The sequence below is a fragment of the Erythrolamprus reginae genome, chromosome 13 (assembly GCF_031021105.1).
Source record: "Erythrolamprus reginae isolate rEryReg1 chromosome 13, rEryReg1.hap1, whole genome shotgun sequence".
Taxonomy (NCBI): Eukaryota; Metazoa; Chordata; class Lepidosauria; order Squamata; family Dipsadidae; genus Erythrolamprus; species Erythrolamprus reginae.
Window position 1 is genome coordinate 6,855,217 of NC_091962.1, and position 16,098 is coordinate 6,871,314.

Below are 16,098 nucleotides of genomic sequence, written 5' to 3' on the forward strand. Positions count from 1 at the left end.
TTGGAAGAATATAGCTGTCTGGTTTTTCAGTTTTGTCTTTTCTCAACTTTTCTGACAGCTAGATTTGTTCCATCTACATTTTATCCCTTCTTAGAAACTTAGAAACATAGAAGACTGACGGCAGAAAAAGACCTCATGATCCATCTAGTCTGCCCTTATACTATTTCCTATTTTATCTTAGGATGGATCTATGTCTACCCCAGGCATGTTTAAATTCAGTTACTGTGGATTTACCAACCATGTCTGCTGGAAGTTTGTTCCAAGCATCTACTACTCTTTCGGTCAAATAATATTTTCTCACGTTGCTTCTGATCTTTCCCCCAACTAACTTCAGATTATTTTTTATTTATTCATTTGTCCAATACACAATACATATGGAAGAAAATAGACATGAAGTAATATATATATAAAGATAATATGTAAAAATAGAGGAGAAGATATATGAAAGGAAGAAAATATATATGATATATGAGATAAAGGAAAGACAATTGGACAGGGGACGAAAGGCACACTAGTGCACTTATGTACGCCCCTTACTGACCTCTTAGGAACATGGAGAGGTCAATCGTGGATAGTCTAAGGGAGAAATGTTGGGGGTTAGGGGTTGACACTATTGAGTCCGGTAATGAGTTCCACGCTTCGACAACTTGATTGTTAAATACAGTCAAGTTTGGAGCGGTTAATATTAAGTTTGATTAGTTGGGGGAAAGATCAAAAGCAACATGAGAAAATATTATTTTAGTGAAAGAATAGTAGATCCTTGGAACAAACTTCCAGCAGACATGGTTGGTAAATCCACAGTAACTGAATCTTTGAGTATCTTTGATAACTGCAACTGCAATGAGCTCCAACTATAATAAACAATATTTGGTTGGTATATAATAAATATCACAAATAGGTTTGAATTGAAAAGGCATATGATTGATTCTAAAGTTCTTTCAAAAGCAAAAAAAAAAAAATCATTTTATTTTCCTCGGCTCCAAGATGACCACAGGTGCGGACTGCAGCCGAGAAATTAAAAGATGTTTGCTCTTGCAGAGGAAAAGCGTGCTAAAAAAGCAGAGATATCGACCTGCCAATCAAAGTGTGTATAGTCAAGCCGATGGGTTTTCCAGGTGCAATGAAAGCTGGACCATCAGGAAGGATGAGCGACAAAGGATGGAGATCCAATATTTCGGACACAACTTCGTGACTAATAACAACAACAAAAAGATGAACGAAAGACCGAATTCGTTTTTGTGTCACTTAAGCGTGGAAGAATCAAAGCTGAGCTGATTTGTGGGAAACGGAATCATATTTTCTAGGGGATAGGCAAAAACGATTCCTTGACCGTCTCCAATCTTCCCCCTTCGAGTCCACGTTAATGGACATGATTCAAAGATTTCCAGATGGCAGAAAAGGAAATACCTTCAAACTCTCCCCGGGATCCATAGGGGTCTCGGTAGCTCTCAATAAAACCAATGTAGCTGTGGAGGCAAATTGGACAAGTATCAACAGAAATATACCTACACACTACTGTTTTATTTTATTTCTTCCCATAATGTCATATAATTCTGTTTCATTTTATTTTTATTTCATTTTTTTCAGTTCAATTTTCATTTACTTTTTATTTCATCTCATTTCGATCGCATTTCACTTTTTAATTTCACGTCATTTCAATTTTTATTTCACCTTTTAAAATTCCACTTAGCCTTTTTACTGAATTACATTTTTAAAATTTCATTACATTTTTAAAATTTCATTTCATTTTTTAAATTTCATTTCACCTTTTAAAATTTTACTTAGCCTTTTTACTGAATTACATTTTTTAAATTTCATTTCATTTTTTAATGGGCTTCACTTTAATTTTTGTTTCATGACATTTTTTGGGTTGATTTCATTTGAAAAAAACTTCATTTCATTCCTTAAATTCAATTGAATGTAATTTTTATAGATCTCATTTTCAGGTCTGATAATGGCGGTCTAATCCTATACAGGTAGTCCTCAGGTTATGACAACAACGGCGTCCAATATTTATGTTACTAAGTGCTAATGTGAGTTAAGTGAGTTTGCCCCATTGTACGACATTTCTGGCAACAGTTGTTAAGTGAATCGTTAGCAACGCAGTCACTAAGTGAGTCTGGATTCCCCATTGACTTTGCTTGTCAAATCGCAAGAGGAGATCACGTAACCCTAGGACACCACAACCATCATGTATGAGCCAGTTGCCGGAATTTTGATCAAGTGACCATAGGGTTAGCTACAATGTTTGTAAGTGTGAAAAACAGCCGTACAGTGGTACCTCTACCTAAGAACGTCTCTACTTACGAACTTTTCTAAATAAGAACCGGGTGTTCAACATTTTTTTGCCTCTTCGCAAGAACCATTTTCCACTTACAAACCCGAGCCTCCGAAAGTGTAATAATAATTAATAATAATAATTTATTGGATTTGTATGCCGCCCCTCTCCGTAGACTCCGTAACCGAAAAAGGCAAGGAAAAGCCTCCCTGGGGCCTCTCTAGGAATCTCCCGGGAGGAAACAAGGCCAGAAAAGACAGGGAGAAGCCTCTGTGGGGCCTCTCTAGGAAACTCCTGGGTGGAAACAGGGCCGGAAAAGGCAGGGAGAAGCCTCTGAGGTGCCTCTCTAGAAATCTCCTGGGAGGAAACAGGGCCAGAAAAGACGGGGAGAAGCCTCCGTGGGGCCTCTCTAGGAATCTCCTGGGAGGAAACAGGGCCTCCACCTCCCTGTGTTTTCCCCAATCGCACACATTATTTGCTTTTACAATGATTCCTATGGGAAAAATTGCTTCTTCCTACAAACGTTTCTACTTAAGAACCTGGTCACGGAACGAATTAAGGTCGTAAGTAGAGGCACCATTGTAAGTCACTTTTTCCAACGCCATTATAACTTTGAATGGGTAACCAACTTAAGAATTAACGATAAATTCACAAACTGACACGACTTTTGGAGAATTAAGCAATTATTTCATCTCATCCCAAGGAAGGACATTGATTGCTTTCCGAGCTCACCTTTCCACGATGGGACTTTTGTCGCGAATCCAGCTGCGAGAGCCTTCTTTGTGCGCCACGATGGAGCCCTGCCTGAAGCTGGTTACGTAGTGCTCCAACATCTCCGTCTGAACGGGCCTGGAGGTATGTTTCTGGGGAAGAAACATCGAGAGGCTGCCAAACACTGCGTCTCAAAGTTAAGTCATTTTACAGGCGGGTGGACTTCAACTCCCAGAATGCCTCAGCCAGCACTGTAAGCTTGGGTATTCTGGGAGTTGATGTTCACCCAACCACTATGTTGGTTGAGGCAGGCAGGATTCCCTTGGGTATCATTTGTGGGGTATCATTTGTTTCCAAATGTAAAATAATGCACTTGGGGAAAAGGAATCCTCAATCTGAGTATTGCATTGGCAGTTCTGTGTTAGCAAAACCTTCAGAAGAGAAAGATTTAGGGGTAGTGATTTCTGACAGTCTCAAAATGGGTGAGCAGTATGGTCGGGCGGTAGGAAAAGCAAGTAGGATGCTTGGCTGCATAGCTAGAGGTATAACAAGCAGGAAGAGGGAGATTGTGATCCCCTTCTATAGAGCGCTGGTGAGACCCCATTTGGAGTACTGTGTTCAGTTCTGGAGACCTCACCTACATAAAGATATTGACAAAATTGAACGGGTCCAAAGACGGGCCACAAGAATGGTGGAAGGTCTTAAGCATAAAACGTATCAGGAAAGACTTCATGTACTCAATCTGTATAGTCTGGAGGACAGAAGGGAAAGGGGGGACATGATCGAAACATTTAAATATATTAAAGGGTTAAATAAGGTTCAGGAGGGAAGTGTTTTTAATAGGAAAGTGAACACAAGAACAAGGGGACACAGTCTGAAGTTAGTTGGGGGAAAGATCAAAGGCAACGTGAGAAAATATTATTTCACTGAAAGAGTAGTAGATCCTTGGAACAAACTTCCAGCAGACGTGGTTGGTAAATCCACAGTAACTGAATTTAAACATGCCTGGGATAAACATATATCCATCGTAAGATAAAATACAGGAAATAGTATAAGGGCAGACTAGATGGACCATGAGGTCTTTTTCTGCCGTCAGTCTTCTATGTTTCTATGTTTCTATGTTGGGGGTCAAGGGAAAGGGAAGGTTTTGCCTTCTTTTTCTGCTCAAGATCCCCATGGACAATTGGTGGGCCACTGTGTGACACAGAATACTGGACTCGATGGGCTTTGACCCGATTCAGCTTGGCTCTTCTTAGGTTCTTATGTTAACCAAAACCGTGTTTTTAAGATTGCTGAACTTCAACTCCCAGAATGATCTAATCCAGGAGTAGGCAAAGTTGGCTCTTTAAAAAAATAATAATAAAAATTTATTGATTTTTATAATAAAGTGTTGGAGATGACCTATAAAGCCCTACATGGCATCGGACCAGATTACGTATGGGACCGCCTTCTGCCGCATGAATCCCAGCAACCGGTTAGGTCCCACAGAGTTGGCCTTCCCTGGGTCCCATCGGCTAGACAATGTCGCCTGGTGGGGCCTAGGGGAAGAGCCTTCTCTGTGGCAGCCCTGGCCCTCTGGAATCAGCTCCCTCCAGAGATTCGCACTGCCCCCACCCTCCTCGCCTTCCGCAAGAGCCTCAAAACTCATTATAGCTCCAGGCATGGGGCAATTAGATCAAGCCCCCTTCCTCTGTTTATGAGATGTAAGGTGTGGTTGTGAATGAATTGGCTGACTGATTTTATTATATATGGGATTTTAGGAGTAATTTTTAATTAATTAGATTTGTTGCTGTGTTGCTTTTGTATCCTGTGAGCCGCCCCAAGTCTTTGGAGAAGGGCGGCGTACAAATCTAATTAATAATAATAATAATAATAATAATAATAATAATAATAATAATAATATAAACAAATACACACAACACAAAACAGTGATATGTGCTCCTGCCACCCAACAACAATCATTCGGTCCCTCCACCAAATGAGGGTGTACTATCTTGTGGACTTCAACTCCCAGAATTCCAGAGCCAGTCATGCTAGCTCAGGAATTCTGGGAGTTGAAGTCCACATGTCATAGAAGAGCCAACTTTGCCTACCCCTGTTTCTAGTCAGAATTGAGGCATATGGGCTATTATGAGAAAAAATGCAGACTACAGGAAGCATTTGCGCCACTCAGGTGACCTTGAGGAGACAGATAAACCTTCAAGTGGCCTCAACGGCTCTCTAAAAGGATGCAAATGACCAGCTTTGTCTGCAAGGAGAATCAATCCTTCCATTCCCCACCATCCAGTCAGAACCGAGGAAGCTTCCTAAATGAGGAGTGATATGTCTTCAAAAGAAAAAAAAAACCCCAGAAAGTCCAGTTGCCTTTTTTAAAAAAGCACCTTTTGGACAACGGAGAGTCTCCACAGACATGAGGGAAGGATTGTTTCCTTTCAGGCCTTCACGGGTTTGAAAAGGACACGTGAGCTTACAAGATTGAGATATTTTGTTCGGAAGGGAGCTGATAACCCATAATCCACAGAAAATCCCTCCCGCTCGTTCTTTACCTGAGCTTTCTGCAAATTCTCCACAACCCTCTTCAGAATTGGGCTGTAATCGCCTCGCGTGACAGTAAACGTGCAGCCCTCAAACTGGAATTGCTTCGTTTTGGCCGACACCTCATCAAGTTGGGGTTCTGAAGAGAGAAAGGATTCAGCATTTTTAAAGATCTCAACTTACAACGGTTCATTTGGCGACCACCTCACAGAAAAAAAAAATGACCGATGACCCTTTTTCAAACTGTTGCGGCACCGCCACGATTACCATCCTGTTGCTTGGCAACTGACTCACAATTATGATGGGTTGCAGTGTTCCTTTTTTGACCTTTCGATAAGCAAAGTCAATGATTCACTTAAACCAGTGGTTCTCAACCTTTCTAAGGCCGCAACCCCTTAATACAGTTCTTCGTGTTGTGGTGATCCCCAACCATAAGTCTAGCGCCAATTCTCCCAACAGAGCTTTGAGCTGATTGGCAGGAAGGTCAGAGAGACACCCCCACTGTAAACGCCTGATTGGTCGGATTGTAAAAATACGTTCCAAGATGCCAGAATAGAAGCTTTAGTTCCTAATACCAGGAGAAATTTGTCTTTTCTCCCAGGGTCTCAGGCGACCCCCGTGAAATGGTCATTCGACCCCCAAAGGGGTCCCGACCCCCAGGTCGAGAACCACTGACTTAAACCATCAGGATACTCATTTAACAACAAATTTTTCACTTAGCAACATAAACTCTAGACTCAATTGTGATTGTATGTCAAGGATTACCGATAGATAAGATTAGATAGATATGGATATATGTATGTGTATAATTTATATATGTATATGTGTATATACATGTGTACATTTTATATAAAGTATACACACACACGCATATATCTATACACATACACACACATATACCATGTTTTCCCCAAAATAAGATGAGATAGATCTTATATTTTTTGAACCCTGAACAGTCTTATATTTTTTGAACCCTGAAATAAGTGCTTGGCCTTACTGCCATGCACTCAAAAGCCAGCTTGGGCTTATTATCAGGGGATGTCTTGTTTTGGAGGAAACAGGATAAATATATTCTCTCCTTGACTTAAGAAAAGGACAGAACAGAAAGAGTCCTCTACTTATGGCCATAATGGAGAGAGACTATCAGGGACATAAATACTGATGGATGAAAAATAATTGATATATCTATATGTGTATGTATAAAAATGATACATGTATGTGTATATGAATATGAATATATGAATTGTGTGTGTATAAACACCCCCCCCCAAACAAACACACATGTATCAATTTTACCAATTCATATATATCTATATGTATCTACATCTGATATCTATCTATCTATCTATCTATCTATCTATCTATCTATCTATCTATCTATCTATCATCTATCTATCTATCTATCTATCTATCTTATCTATCTTATCTATCTATCTATCTATCTAATCTATCCTATCTATCTTATCTATCTATCTATCTATCTATCTATCTATCTATCGATCTATTTATCTATCTATCTATCTAATCTATCCTATCTATCCTATCTATCTTATCTATCTATCTATCTATTTAATCTATCCTATCTATCTACTCTATCCTATCTATCTTATCTATCCTATCTATCTTATCTATCTTATCTATCTATCTATCTATCTATCTATCTATCTATCTATCTATCTATCTATCCTATCTATCTAATCTATCCTATCTATCTTATCTTATCTATCTATCTATCTATCTATCTATCTATCTATCCTATCTATCTTATCTTATCTATCTAACTATCTATCTATCTATCTATCTATCTATCTATCTATCTATCTATCTATCTATCTATCTATCAAATCTATCCTATCTATCTTATCTTATCTTATCTATCTAACTATCTATCTAACTATCTATCTAACTATCTATCTAACTATCTATCTATCTATCTATCTATCTATCTATCTATCTATCTATCTATCTATCTAATCTATCCTATCTATCTTATCTTATCTTATCTATCTAACTATCTATCTATCTATCTATCTATCTATCTATCTATCTATCTATCAAATCTATCCTATCTATCTTATCTTATCTTATCTATCTAACTATCTATCTAACTATCTATCTAACTATCTATCTATCTATCTATCTATCTATCTATCTATCTATCTATCTATCTATCTATGTACATGACTGATGTGTGTGTGTGTGGTATACGTATGTACATATAAAATTGATAAATGTATAATTTATTTGTAATGGAAAAATATATGTGCAGACCCATATATTTGTGTCTGTGTGTATATATATATAAGGAGACGAGGTGGCGCAGTGGGTAGAGTGCAGTTCTGCAGGCCACTAAAGCTGACTGCTAGATCTGTAGGTCAGCAGTTCAAATCTCATCACCGGCTCAAAGTCGACTCAGCCTTCCATCCTTCCAAGGCGGGTAAAATGAGGACCCCGATTGTGGGGGCAATAGGCTGGCTCTGTTAAAAAGTGCCATTGCTAACTTGTTGTAAGCCGCCCTGAGTCTAAGGAGAAGGGCGGCATTAAAAAAATCGAATGAATAGGTAGGTAGGTAGGTAGATAGATAGATAGATAGATAGATAGATAAGATAGATATAAAATAGATAGTAAACAATAAAGATATGAGTACAGAGATTACCTTCTCTCTACTGGATAGGTTATTATTTGGTAATGCCCTATGCCTTCTGGGCGGTAAAGAGCAATATGAAAATCTTGTAAACAAACAGATGATACCAAGGAATGAGAAGATATCTTCTGAATTAACTGAGCTAAATGACAGATGGCAAGTCGAGGGCTACCTGAATGTATTCACATCTTGGGGGCAATGTTTTTAATGTTAATTAATAATATTAATGTTTTTTGTTTAGGGGACACCATAGCAGTCAACCAAGAGGGAGAAGAAGAGGTGGAGGGAGGCTTCAGTCATTACCATCCAGAAGAACTGAAGCCAAACGGACTTCGTAGCTGGTTTTCCCTCCGGTTTCTGTTTTGAAAAGCCGGGTGTTGTATGCGCTGATGTTCTACATAAGAAAAGAATCAAGCATTGGAAAAAGGTAATTTTTTTTCTAACCGTCATTATTATATTTATAAATAACTCCATGCAGCTAACAACACCTAATAACCCTTCCTCCTCCTATTTTTCCCACAATAACCACCCTGTGAGGTGGTTTTGGCTGAGAGAGAGGATTGAATAGAATAGAATAAAATAGAATAGAATAACAGAGTTGGAGGGGACCTTGAAGGTCTTCTAGTCCAACCCACTGCCTAGGCAAGAAACCTTGCAGACAAATCCAACATGTTCTTAAAAACTTCCAGTGTTGAGGCATTCACAACTTCTGGAGGAAAGCTGTTCCACTGATTAATTGTTTTTACTTTCAGGAAATTTCTCCTTAATTCTAGGGTGCTTCTCTCCTTGTTTAGTTTCCACCCATTGCTTCTTGTTCTACCCTCAGGTGCTTTGGAGAATAGCTGGACTCCCTCTTCCTTGTGGCAGCCCTTGAGATATTGGAACACTGCTATCATGTCTCCCTTAGTCCTTCTTTTTATTAAACTAGCCATGCCCAGTTCCTGCAACCGTTCTTCATATGTTTCAGCCTCTAATTCCCTAATCATTTTTGTTGCTCTTCTCTGCACTCTTTCTAGAGTCTCAACATCCTTTTTACATCGTGGCAATCAAAACTGAATGCAGTATTCCAAGTGAACACAAGACCAAGGGGGCACAATCTGAGGTTAGTTGGGAGAAAGATCAGAAGCAACGGGGGGAAATATTATTTGACTGAAAGAGTAGCAGATGCTTGGAACAAACTTCCAGCAGACGTGGTTGGTAAATCCACAGGAACTGAATTTAAACATGCCTGGGATAAATATAGATCCATCCTAAGATAAAATACAGGAAATAGTAGAAGGGCAGACTAGATGGACCATGAGGTTTTTTTTCTGACGTCAATCTATGTTTCTAAAGTGTTATTAACACTTTGCACTTCGTGTTAATGCATCTTTCAGCTGTAGTGAGGGGGGCGTTTGCCCAGGTTCGCCTGGTGCACCAGTTGCGGCCCTATCTGGACCGGGAGTCACTGCTCACGGTCATTCATGCCCTCATCACCTCGAGGCTCGACTACTGTAACGCTCTCTACGTGGGGCTACCTTTGAAAAGTGTTCGGAAACTTCAGATCGTGCAGAATGCAGCTGCGAGAGCAATCATGGGCTTCCCCAAATATGCCCATGTCACACCAACACTCCGCAGTCTGCATTGGTTGCCGATCAAATTCCGGTCACAATTCAAAGTGTTGGTTATGACCTATAAAGCCCTTCATGGCATCGGACCAGAATATCTCCAGGACCGCCTTCTGCCGCACGAATCCCAGCGACCATTAGGTCCCACAGAGTTGGCCTTCTCCGGGTCCCGTCAACTAAACAATGTCATTTGGCGGGACCCAGCGGAAGAGCCTTCTCTGTGGCGGCCCCGACCCTCTGGAACCAGCTCCCCCCAGAGATCAGAATTGCCCCCACCCTCCTCGCCTTTCGTAAGCTCCTTAAAACCCACCTCTGCCGTCAGGCGTGGGGGAACTGAGATATTCATTTCCCCCAAGGCCTATACAATTTATGCATGGTATGTTTGCGTGTGTGTTTTGTTTTTAATAAGGGTTTTTTTGTGGTTTTAAATATTAGATTTGTTACATGCTGTTTTTATTATTGTTGTTAGCCGCCCCGAGCCTACGGAGAGGGGCGGCATACAAATCTAATAAAATAAAATAAAATAAAATAAATAATAAAATAATAAAATAAAATAAATAAATAAAATAAAATAAATAAAATTCCTAAAATTCCTACCGTACCTGAGAATCCAGGAATTTCTGAGCCAGTTTTGCATCTTTCATGGAACAATTTGCAGAGAAGTATGTGGAAACCCCCTAAGAAAAAGGAGAGGTACCCTGAGAGTTCCAGGCATGGATGTCAGAGACCCATCCCTCACCCCAAATGGCCGATTTCCACCCCTCTGCTTAGAAATGGGACTCAGATGGGCCCAAGGACAATACCTCCCCACTGAGCCCTAAGTGCCTCTGAAGGGGCTCCAGGGAATACATTAGCTTCTCGCAGCTCTTCCACAAAGCTTCCATCTCTTCCGGGTTTTCCAAAAATGCTTGGCTCGCCCACACCACCTTCTTCAGGTTTTCCTAGGGGGGAAAAAAAGAAACAAAAGATAAAGTAAAAAGATAAAATAGAGTCAAGGTTGACTTAACTTCCATCTTTCCAAGATAGGTCAAATGATGATGCAGATTGTTGGGGGCAATATGCTGATTCTGTAAACTGCTTGGAGAGGGCTATAAAAACACAATGAAGTCCAGAGTACCTCCGGAACCGTCTGCTACTGCACGAATCCCAGCGACCGATAAGGTCCCACAGAGTTGGCCTTCTCCGGGTCCTGTCGACTAAACAATGTCGTTTGGCGGGCTCCAGGGGAAGAGCCTTCTCTGTGGCAGCCCCGGCTCTCTGGAACCAACTCCCCCTGGAGATTAGAACTGCCCCCACCCTCCCTGTCTTTCGTAAACTACTCCAAGACTCACTTATACTGCCAGGCATGGGGGAGTTGAGACACCTTTCCCCCAGGCTTTTTTTAATACTTTATGTTTGGTATGAATGTGCTGTTTGGTTTTTTTGGTTTTTTAAAAAAAACAATGATAGGGTTTTATATGTTTTTTAATATTAGATTTGTTCCACTACTATATTGTTTTTATTACTGTTGTGAGCCGCCCCAAGTCTTCGGAGAGGGGCGGCATACAAATCTAATAAATAATAATAATAAATAATAATAATAATAATAATAATAAATGCTATTGCTATTTTTTGTTGGCGGGGGCTGACTCTGCAAACCACTTAGAGAGGCCTGTAAAGCAGTCTATAAGGGCTATTGCTAAAAATTAAAACAAAAATCCAAATGAAAAGGGTCAAAATAAATATGAAAAAGAAGAACGAAGAGGAAAACGAAAGAAAAATTAAATTGAAACTAGAGCAAAATGAAAATGAAAAACAAAGGAAAGGAATAAAATGGAAACTAAAAGAAAACCAAAATCACAACAAAAAAATCCCTCAAATTAGCAATGGGATCAGACCAGAATATCTCCGGGACCGCCTTCTGCCGCACGAATCCCAGTGACCGGTTAGGTCCCACAGAGTTGGCCTTCTCCGGGTCCCGTCGACTAAGCAATGTCCTTTGGCGGGGCCCAGGAGAAGAGCCTTCTCTGTGGCGGCCCCGACCCTCTGGAACCAGCTCCCCCCAGAGATCAGGGTTGCCCCCACCCTCCTTGCCTTTTGCAAGCTCCTTAAAACCCACCTCTGTCGTCAGGCATGGGGGAATTGAAATTTTCCCCTTCCCCCTAGGCTTATAGAATTTATACATGGTATGCTTGTATGTATGAGTGGTTCTTTAAATTGGGGTTTTTTAGATTATTTTTAATATTAGATTTGTTTACATTGTCTTTTTATATTGTTGTTAGCCACCCCGAGTCTTCGGAGAGGGGCGGCATATAAATGGGGGGGAAATGAAATAAAATACAAATAAAGGTGAGGAAAGGAATTATGAGAGAGAATAAAAATGAAAGCTAAAAGAAAACCAAAACGACAAACAAAAGAACCTCAAATTAGTGATGCAAAACTGAAATAATAATAATAATAATAATAATAATAATAATAATAATAATAATTTATTAGATTTGTATGCCGCCCCTCTCCGAAGACAAATAATGAGGAGGAAAGTAATAATTAAAAGAAATAAAAAATAAATAAAAATAAAAGAAAGCCAATGAAAGTGAGGTGGGAAAAAAAATCAGGACTAAAAATATATAGTATATCAGAAATCAAAGTAAGCAAGAAGAATGAAAAAAAACAAACCTTTGAAACAAATTGAAAATGAAAATAAAGAATTCAAACTGGACCTGAGGGAAAAAATGACAATAAATAAACATAAAAGTAAAAATATTTAAGGCCAAAGAGGGGCGGAGCCACTGGCAAGACTCCGCCCCCTCCATCAAACCCTTGCCCAATGAGGTCTAAAGAGTTTTCTGATTGGCTGAAGGAAAGATGTTAAAAAGTTAATTATTAGACTTTTTTTCAGCGCTCACCTTAGGGAGACTGGGAACAAATTTGGTGTCCCCAAAGGACTTGTAGTTGCCCATATTGGCATAAATGGCCGCCGTGTAAACCAGAAATGCCTGCAAGGGAGAAAATCCATTTTATTTACAAAACCAGAGCTTAATTTTTATCCAAAATTGACGTCAACAGAAAGCAAGGAAAAGAAATAAAAATGATCTCCAGTACTTTACCACAAAATTGTGCTCAATACTCTTCAGTATTGACCTAAATGACTGAGGGGGATAGAAGGGAAATTCATCAAATTGGCAGACGACGCTAACCTGGCAGAAGTCGCCGACCCCCCCAGAAGACAAGCTCAGGATCCAAAAGGATCTTGACAGACTTAAAAAAGGGATCCTTTCAAAAAACACGAAATTTAATAGAATAGAACAGAATTTTTTATTGGCCAAATGAGGACACACAAGGAATTGCTCTAAAAGAAAATATACATTGCTCAAAAAAAATAAAGGGAACACTCAAACAACACACCCTAGATCTGAATAAAGGAAATATTTGCACAACGGCATGTGAAATTGATTGTCAATCAACGTTGCTTCTTAAGTGAACAGTTTGATTTCAGAGAAGTTTGATTTACTTGGAGTTATAGTGTGTTGTTTAAGCGTTCCCTTTATTTTATTTCTTTTTGAGCAGTGTACATTTGTTAAGAATCATGAGGTATAAAATTGTCGCAGGCATCAAATAATGTAGCAAAGTTTTCTACTTTGGCAAGAAAACCCATTATATTATTATTATTATTATTATTATTATTATTATTATTATTATTATTATTATTATTATTAACAACATCAACATCAACAAACAACAACAACAACAACAATAATAATAATAATAATAATAATAATAATAAAATTTATATACCGCCCTTTTCCAAAGACTCCGAACTGTGACTCAAAACCACCAGTAACCATGAGATGGACCATGGAGTCCAAATTTGGATCGCATGGACCAAGGATTGTGCAGTCATTAAATGTGAAAAATTACCAAGGACCAAGGATTGTGCGGTCATTAAATGTGAAACAATGACAATAATAATAATAATAATAATAATAATAATTTATATGCCACCCTTCTCCAAAGACTCCGAAGTTTAAGCAACTGTGTTTAAGTGACTCGAAACCAGTAACCATGAGAGGAACCATGGAGTCCTAGTGTACGGTCATTGAAATATGAGCCAGCCATGTCCAGTAGCAACCAAAAGATGTAAGATTTAATTGGATTTGTAAAAGCGAATACGATCCTTGGTTGCACGAACAAAGGCCTAGAATCAAAACCACATGAGGTATTAGTACCGCTTTATTAAACCTTAGAAAGGCCAAACTGGGAATACTGCATCCAGTTTTGGTCACCACATTACAAAAAGATGTTTGCAAAATTACAAAAAAGAGTCCTCAGAGAGGGGGCGGCATACAAATCTAATAAATTATTATTAATTATTATTACGTTGAGGTTTTGGAAAGAGAGTGAGGGAAGAGCAACCAAGATGATTTAAGGGACTGGAGACTAAAATATATGAAGAATATAGAAACAGAGAAACATAGAAGACTGACGGCAGAAAAAGATCTCATGGTCCATCTAGTCTGCCCTTATACTATTTCCTGTATTTCATCTTACAATGGATGGATGTTTATCCCAGGCATGTTTAAATTCAGTTACTGTGGATTTACCAACCACGTCTGCTGGAAGTTTGTTCCAAGGATCTACTACTCTTTCAGTGAAATAATATTTTCTCATGTTGCTTTTGATCTTTCCCCCAACTAACTTCAGATTGTATATATGAAGAATTGGGTTTGGACAATCTAGAGAAGAGAGGAATTAATGATGACATAATAGCAGTATTTCAGTATTTGAGGAGCTGCCACAAAGGAGAGGGAGACAATTTATTTTCCAAAGAAGCAGAAAGCAAGACAAGAAACAATGGAGGGAAACCTAATCAAAGGGAGAAGTAACTTGGAACTGAGGAGAAACTTGAGACAGTTAACCAGTGGAACAGCTTGCCGCCAGAAGTCATCACGGGATTTAAAGAAGACATGGTATAGGTCAGGGGTAGGCAAAGTTGGCTCCTCTATGACTTGTGGACTTCAACTCCCAGAATTCCTGAGCCAATCATCTCAGCTCAGGAATTCTGGGAGTTGAAGTCCACAAGTCATAGAAGAGCCAGCTTTGCCTACCCATGGTATAGGTCCATGATGGTGAACCTGCAGCATGCGCAGCCATCTCAGTGGGCAAGTGAGCTGTTGCCCTAGGTCACCTCTACTGCGCATGCATGTGAGCAGGCCCGCCCACACCGCCTTTCCCCTCCCAAGAGTCTCCATGAGGACTATTTTAAATGCCAGTTTGCCCGGAGGCTCTGGGAAGGCAAAAATGGGCCTTCAGGAATCCTGGAAATGGGCCTTTTCTGGCCACCAGAAAGCCTCCGGAGGGCCTGACGCGGCAGTTTTCGCCCTCTCCAGCCTCTAGGAAAGCCTGCAGAGTCTGGGGAGGGTGAAAAGTGAAAAACAGGCCTACCGGAAGTCCGGAAATGGGCTTTTTCCAGCTGCCAGAGAGCCTCTGGAGGGCCTGAGGAGGCCTGTTTTTCACCCTCTCCAGGCTCCAGGAAATCCTCTGGAGCCTGGGGAGAGTGGAAAACAGGCCTACCAGAAGTCCGGAAATGGGTTCTGGAGGCTTCAGGGAGGCCTGCTAGGCCCAAAATAGGGTGCTGCGGGGGATAGGGGTACTTGTGCGCGGATGTACAGTGGAGGCGGTTCAGAACGGGGCAGGTTACACATGCATGGGGGCAGTGTAAACGCCGGGGGGGCATTGCATTATGGGTGCGGCCTTATATCACTGCTATAAGTTATTATTATTATTATTATTATTATTATTATTATTATTATTAATTATTAGATCTGTATGCTGCCCTTTTCCGAAGACTCGGTGCGGCTCCCAAGAGTTCTCCTGCTTGAGTAGGGAGCTGGACTAGAAGACCACCGAGGTCCCTTCCAGATCTATTTTGATTGACCGATTGATTTTAAGAAGAGAAGGGCCGGTCACTTGTCTGAAATGGGACACCGTCTCCTGCTCGAGCAGGGAGCTGGACTAGAAGACCTCCACGATCCCTCCCAGCCGCCTTCCGATTGATTGCTTACCTGATATTCTTCATCCGCGATGCCGAGCGAACGGGCCACCTCTTGTAACTCACTCGGGTCCTGGGTTCGGAAGATGCGGGAGAGGAGGACGTAAATGGCGGGAGATTCCGGGGACGTTTGCAACAGGACCGCCAGTCCCCCGTACCAGCAAGCTCGTGACAAGTAGTGAGCATAGAGTTTCTCTTCCGGGGACAACAGCTCAAAGGCTTCGGCACAATCCAAGGCCGCGATCCCAATGTCGTTGGGTAAAACGTAGTGAGAGTCCACCATGACGCCAACCTG

At 40.4% G+C, this 16,098-nt stretch overlaps 1 protein-coding gene across 4 annotated transcripts in view; it reads right to left on the reverse strand.

Annotated features, from left to right (window-relative positions):
* Positions 1-16,098, reverse strand: part of DPP3 (dipeptidyl peptidase 3) — a 32,567-nt gene that overhangs the window by 13,754 nt on the left and 2,715 nt on the right. For all 4 annotated transcript variants that reach the window (XM_070766250.1, XM_070766252.1, XM_070766251.1 and 1 more), the window contains exons 3-10: positions 15,817-16,095; positions 12,661-12,750; positions 10,579-10,716; positions 10,378-10,452; positions 8,472-8,562; positions 5,536-5,663; positions 3,011-3,141; positions 1,408-1,466 (exon numbers count right to left, since the gene is read on the reverse strand). In XM_070766250.1, the coding sequence (XP_070622351.1) occupies positions 1,408-1,466; positions 3,011-3,141; positions 5,536-5,663; positions 8,472-8,562; positions 10,378-10,452; positions 10,579-10,716; positions 12,661-12,750; positions 15,817-16,086 (982 nt within the window). In that variant the 5' untranslated portion in view covers positions 16,087-16,095. The remainder of the gene's footprint in view (positions 1-1,407; positions 1,467-3,010; positions 3,142-5,535; positions 5,664-8,471; positions 8,563-10,377; positions 10,453-10,578; positions 10,717-12,660; positions 12,751-15,816; positions 16,096-16,098) is intronic.